We start from the raw sequence: 6,785 nt of genomic DNA, 5'->3' as shown, positions 1-6,785 counted from the left end.
TAAGATAGAGGGAGAAGTGTTATTTTTATTCTGTCTACTCCACACAGAGTAATTCAGCTCCTACTACAAACAAGCACGGTGACAGGTGATAGGATATGACACAGAATGGAGAGGCATGAAGACTACCTGAGATACAGTGTGATAGTGCTCTCTCCGGGGACATAGAGGGGGCTACCTGAACATGCAGAAGGGACATATACCCCAGCTCTGGTACTATAGGAACAGTTTCTACAGAAAGTGAAGTCTGAACTTAGACCAAAGGATGAAAAGACTTAGCCAGTCAAAGGGAGGTGGTGAGAGCAGTGTTACAGGAAGAAAGAACAGTGTGGACACAGGTAGGAAAGAGTAACGTGTGGGTCAAGGACCTAGATATTCCCTGTGACCAGGCATTAAGTGCAGGATAGGAAAAGTGGCAAGAAATACAACTTTTCTTTCCACTTAATGCTAAATACAGATGTCAGATCATGAAGAGCATTGTAAGCCATGATAAGGAATTGGGATTTGTATTCTATGGACAATGAGGATCATTAAAGGGTTTTAAGCAATTTTATCAGACTTGCATTTAGGAGGATCGCTCTGGTTGTATCATAGAAAATCAATTAGACAGCGCAAGGCTGAAGCAAGAGAAGAGACTATTCCAGTAATTCAAATGTTAGATTATGCTGGTGTGACTGAGTAGAGGCAGTAGAGTGAAAAATGAGAAATAAGAGAAGACAAGGATGGAATCCAAAATAATCCCAGGTTTCCTACTTGAGCAGCTGGAAAGACAATGTGCCATTTTGTGAACTAGACCATGCCAGGTTGGTCTGAGGGCACAATTCAGGATTTGTCTACCAGTTGCGGCTCCCAGCCCATATATGAATAGCCCACAACACTTGACACACCACTTTCAGAGGAAGAGGTCAAAAGCACAAATATGATTCATTTGCTAAGAAGATCTTTAATGTTTCTGAAGTTCCCACTGTGGTAGAGAGAAGAGATGAAACTGAAAAAAAAGGACCAGCATACTGACCAAGTGGTTAAGTTTATGGTTCGATTCTATGGGTCTCACACAAGACAAAGGATACTTGTTGGAAACAGCCTTAGACACACAGCCAAAAGGGCACGCAGGCAAGGCCACAGAGGAAAGCTAAGGTGACCCTGGAGAGATCATGTGAACACAACGTATCCAAGGACCAGAGATAAGATTGAAATGGGTTGAGGGCTGGGAACAAAAGGTAGAAAGGAGTGGGAGAACACCAGAGTATCAAACAATGTGCAGACAATGGTTAAGACAATGTCAAATGAAAACAGGCTGGGAACAAGGAAAGGGTGGGAAAGGTAACTCCAATGCAATTACCATAGAGTGGGTGTTCCTGTCCTGGTATTTATGGGTTTGTGGATCGTGGATAGGTCAGGAAAATATACAGGCCNGTTCTCATTCTACATAAATAGATATTTTAAGGTGATTTTCAGGTAAGATTACAAAGTGGTTGACATATGTTATCTCACACATTGCTCAGAACTCTTTGAAGGTATTATCATGCATATTTACAAATGTGGTAAGAGAAGCTTGTAAAGGTTAAGCGACTTGCCTAAGATCATAGAGCAAATAAAATGAGTATGAATTTTAGTCTATGTAGTCTAAGTCAAGGTTTCTTGACCTCAGCACCACTGACATTTTGAGTCAAGTAATTCTTTGTTGTGGGGGCTTTCAAGTGCATTGCAAGATTGAACACTATCTCAGAAAGATAGCAAAAAATGGAAAGTGAATTATAAAATTTTTAACTCCAAAATTATTTCACTAAGGGAATGGCTCTATCAAATGAAATGCTTCTTTGAAGCCAAAAAGTTTAAAAGTGCAGAGTAAGGGGTTTGTAGATGCCAACTAACCCAATGCAAGTTTAATGACAGGTACATACAAAACAAAAAGCTGTGTACATTAAAATTTACAAAGTCGTGGATCTTGATCTAAAGAATCCGGAAGCAAAACAGCTTCCTTTCCATGAAAACACTTACCTGGTTTTAACCTTAAGGATAATGTAATGTTATATTTTACAATACACAGTAAATATAAAGAAATTCTATAGCTGGTAAACTGAAAAGCATTTTTTTCTTGGCTATCCTCACACACAGAATCAACAGTTTATGAATAATAATTACTATTCAAACAGAATACGAAAACATTAAACAAATGTGTTATACAGGTAGCAATAAAGTTTGTAATTTATTTTATCAAATAACATTAACTTTTACCTTAATATGGAACTATATAATTCTATTTCTCATGCAGGTATGTTAAGCTAAAACTAAGCTAAATCAGAAAATTAATTTTGAAATTTGAAAAAATTAAGAATGAAAAAACTTACTTCCAGTTAATTTTTAAAAAATTAACTTGTATATGAAAAGCAAAAATACAGGGCTACATCAAAAACTTCATGGAAACATTTGTATTGTCTTTTAATTTTTTTTTTTATAAACTTTGTGAATTACCCTTGTATACCTGAATAATGACAACTGCATATTAACTACCAAAAAAATGAATAAAAAATCTAATAATAGGTAAAGCTGTTTTAAAAAATAGTAGATTTCTAAGTATGGATGTGGATACAAAACCTAAAAAATATTTATATCTTACTGCTTAGCAAATCGCCTGAGAATCAAATAGTATCTTCTTACCTTAATAACATTTCCTTTATTTTGTGACATCATGTGTGATTGATTACCCAATTTTCCCCATTTTCCAGATTTCCAGTGATATCCAGTTGACCTTCAATATATATAAACAAGACAAAATGTAATTACTAAATACATTTCTCCTTTTAATAAAAACAAATATATTTCCCCTGTTTCACAAAATGGAAATTGCACTGCTAACATTTAACAAACCAGCACAAAATGAAAACAAAATATCAATAATGCCCAATATCCTCAGTAATTTTAAAATATAGCTCCATCATATTTGTGATGTTTGTGGAAAAACAAACTGAAATGTCCAAATACAAATGAAAAGCTCCCTTATTTTTTTTGACACTTACGATGACTAAAGATAGCTTTACTGATTTATAGGAAACTTTATAGGATGTCATGTAGTTTTAAAAGCTAAGTGTCCACAAATGTAAAGAGGAAACAGAAGCAAAACTGTACCCAGAAATATTGAGCAGATCTACCAAGTGATGAATTCCTTATTAAGATCACAAATGAGTTCCCACATTGCAAAGAAGGCAAAGTTTAGTTTAACAGTTTTCAAAGCACTTTGATTTGAGTCTCACAAAATCTTTTTGAAGTCACCAGGGCAGGCAGCCCAACTCCCATTTTAAAAATAATGAGACGACAATTTATCCACTGTCACACAAATGATGAATAATAAAGCCAAGATTAGAATATTGGACTTCTGCATTCCTGACCAGTGAGTGGCAGGTTCTCATGCTGGCTACAACATTTACTATCTGTGTGACCTTAGAAAAGAACGTAACGATTTTGAAAACTCACTCAAGCTTTAGAATGTTTTAAAAACATCTAGAAAATGTTCCACAGCTAAAATATTCCACAGCTAAGGAAACTGCCATGGGCTGATTTCAGGAACTCTGATTCCCAGAGTCTGAATACTATGACAAATTGAGAAGTTCAAACTAAGTCCAAATCAGTGAAGGTAAAAGAACTGGCCACTGAATCATTAAAAGAAAAGCAGCAAGACATCCAACAAACTTTGTCATTTGGAATGATGTACATGAGATACCCTGATTAAACCAATGCTCTGGTTATTAGAGAGGGCATGTGTATGTGTCATGCATATTTCTTAAAGAATTGGACTGTAAAGATAAATACTACTGAGACCTTAATAAACATATCTGAATTTTCTTTAATGGTTTGGAAGATACTTCATAGGTATTTGATGGTCATTATTTTTAGAACCACATCGAAGTAAATTTAATATACAAAGAGTTTGATAATATTTAGCTCCATGCACTTTTAGAAACATGCACTTTCATACTCTGTAGGAGAAGGTTATAAACTTTTAAAGCCTGTTTGGAAGACAATTCCTCAGTGTCCACCACACTGCAAAATGTACATACACTTAGACCTAAAATTTCAGAGGTAGGAATTTATCCCACAGATACCCTTGCACATGTAAGCAAAATTACGTGTAAAAGCATGTTCACAGCAGTATTTGTAGTCACAGAATACTGGAAACTTACTAAAGATCTGAAAATTAAATGCTATTATATCCACACAAAGAAATACCATGCAGTCACTGAGAGAATGAGATAGATCAATGTGTGCTGTTGTGACAACAGCACTGTATATTAAGTAAAATATTGGGATATGAATTAATTCTCCTGTTTTTATAGATGACCTCATTTGCAAAACCATAAGAGAAAAGACACATAAAATACACACAGACACAACATACACACACATTTATACACATGTACGATAGACTCGCACAAAGATGACATTTGTGGGGGAATAATTTTTAGTAATACAAGTAGTGCTAGAAAATGGGCTGGGAGTTGGCCTTGAGCTAGAAAGACATAATTTCCATCAAGTAACTATCAGTTCTATTTGACTTCTATCGTCTTTATGTTTTAGTTTTATAATAAACAACAGTCTCAGTAAAATTAGTACAAATATACAAGCATAATATTAAAAACTTCTCATTAATAAAATTTCAGCTAACTAGCATTTGCTAAAAATATTTCAAACATACTTGAGGGTCTAAATGATTCTGATACATGGACATGTGATGGAGTTTGGATGTGTTGTCCCCTCCAAAACTCACGTGGAATTTTGATCTCCAATGTGGCAGTGTTGGAAACTGATTGAGTCACAGGGGCCGATCCCTTATGAATGGATTAATGCTCTCTCTGGGGGAGGGGGATTAATGAGTGAGTTCTCGCTCTATTAGTTCCTGGGAGAGCTCGTTGCTTAAAATAACCCTGGCACCTTCTCTCTCTCTCTTGCTTCCTCTCACCATGGGATCTGCTTGTACCCGCCGCCAGCTCCCTGCCACTTTCCACCATGAGAAGAAGCAGTCTGAGGCCCATGCCAGATGCAGCTGTCCCAGAATCGTAAGCCAAATAAACCTCTTCCCTTTATAAATTACCCAGCCTCAGGTATTTCTGTTATAGCAACACAAAATGGACTAAAACAACATGAAAACTCCTACACTCAAAAACCTTCTAATAAATAAAAATTACCCAAAACATAAACCAGTTTTCATTTGCTACTGATGGCAATCGTATGAGAGCAAAGTTTGCACTGCTGTCCTAAACATTCCAGACCATAAATCGCTGAGAAGCCTAATGTAAGAAGAGAAACAAGAAACAATAAGACCAAATGAAGTTCAGGAGAAACAAAATTAATGGTAATTTTAAAAAGTAACATGCCTTACATAAGTGGAACAAAAAGCAAAAAATAGAGGGAATTTAATATTGTTTGTTCATCAGAGAAAGCCAGAAATTATCCATCAACTAAACATTTTTACTGGAATGAAGATAGCATATAACATAGTTCAGTTTACTCCTATAGAATTCTCTAAAAATTTTACCTACTCTTTTTCTTCCTTTTCTTTGTTCCTTGTTGATCTGAATTCTTGTAGTTTCTTTTCCATCTCTTGGTTTTCTAACTCTAATTGTACTTTCTCCATTCGCAGCTCTTGAGCACTTCTTAAGACATGAATTAAATGTAGAATTTTCATTTGGGGTAAAAAAAAGGCAAAATAATTTTATATAATATTTTGCTCTTAAGTTAAAATTATTACTAATAAACAAATGATGAAATATTTCAACTATTCCTTTGTAGTTCCCTGAAATATGGTTTCTAAAGTTAGCATCAGCCTTCCATTAATACTCTCCTTAAGCAAGGTATCATCTTAGACTTTTGTTTTTCCAGTTACATTGCTAGAGGTTTGAAATCACAATTCACTTAACACATAAGCCATCTCTTTATACATGCACCAATATCTATGTCACACAAAAAGAAAACAAAAGAAAAATTATTATTTTTTAATTTTCACACCATCTTGCCTCTAACAACATTCAAGTAATTTGAAGCACAGTATTTAAAACAACATTTTTTCTCTACAGGCAGATTATGCATTTTTGCTGAACTGATCATCTTGGAAACCTTAAATAAATCTCAACCTATATGTCATGTGTGTATAATGGGGAGGGGGTTGTAGAAGAGAACCTGGTTAGGGCCTATTAGAAAGAAAGCCTCTATTAAGGGCTTAGGTATAGGAGATATTGGTACCTGTGCAAAGATTTTGATAATAATATCTGAAGCTCATCATGCTTTAAAAAAAGCCACTTTCTTCATTTTACACTTCTGGTCTTTTATTGCCATTAGTTACTGAATCTCTCTTTCACAGATCTAATTCAACCTAATTCTCCAGTTTTTATTATCTATCATGAGTTTACATTTCTTCCTTCCTTATTACATTAGTGTTTTATTATAATCAAGTAGTGTGGTCACTCATGCATGCTATGGCATGAAACCAAACTAAAGAATAATGGTCATCAGAGAAGGGAGCTAATTTACAGAGGTGATGAGTGGTCGCCAAAGAGCAAGTGGGCCAAGGATATGTCTCTAAGTGGATGCAATCCAGGGAGATATCCAGAGAGTGATAGAAGTCAAAGGCTATCCAGAAGGTTCAAAGAAGCTGGCTAAGATAGAGGGAGAAGTGTTATTTTTATTCTGTCTACTCCACACAGAGTAATTCAGCTCCTACTACAAACAAGCACGGTGACAGGTGATAGGATATGAGACAGAATGGAGAGGCATGAAGACTACCTGAGATACAG

At 35.3% G+C, this 6,785-nt stretch overlaps 1 protein-coding gene across 1 annotated transcript in view; it reads right to left on the bottom strand.

The window, feature by feature from the left end:
- The window catches only part of ZBBX (zinc finger, B-box domain containing), a gene marked incomplete at its 3' end in the record, with an annotated part of 85,349 nt that extends 79,711 nt beyond the window's left edge, over nt 1-5,638 (bottom strand). The window contains exons 1-2 of the mRNA XM_008582320.1: nt 5,535-5,638; nt 2,659-2,749 (exon numbers count right to left, since the gene is read on the bottom strand). Coding sequence (XP_008580542.1) covers nt 2,659-2,749; nt 5,535-5,629 — 186 coding nt within the window. The remainder of the gene's footprint in view (nt 1-2,658; nt 2,750-5,534) is intronic.
- Nucleotides 5,639-6,785: the final 1,147 nt, after the last annotated feature.

The sequence above is a fragment of the Galeopterus variegatus genome, unplaced genomic scaffold (assembly GCF_000696425.1).
Source record: "Galeopterus variegatus unplaced genomic scaffold, G_variegatus-3.0.2 Scaffold2566, whole genome shotgun sequence".
NCBI classification, from domain to species: domain Eukaryota; kingdom Metazoa; phylum Chordata; class Mammalia; order Dermoptera; family Cynocephalidae; genus Galeopterus; species Galeopterus variegatus.
Note: the sequence above shows the minus strand (reverse complement) of the source record. Positions and strands in the feature narration are given on the sequence as shown.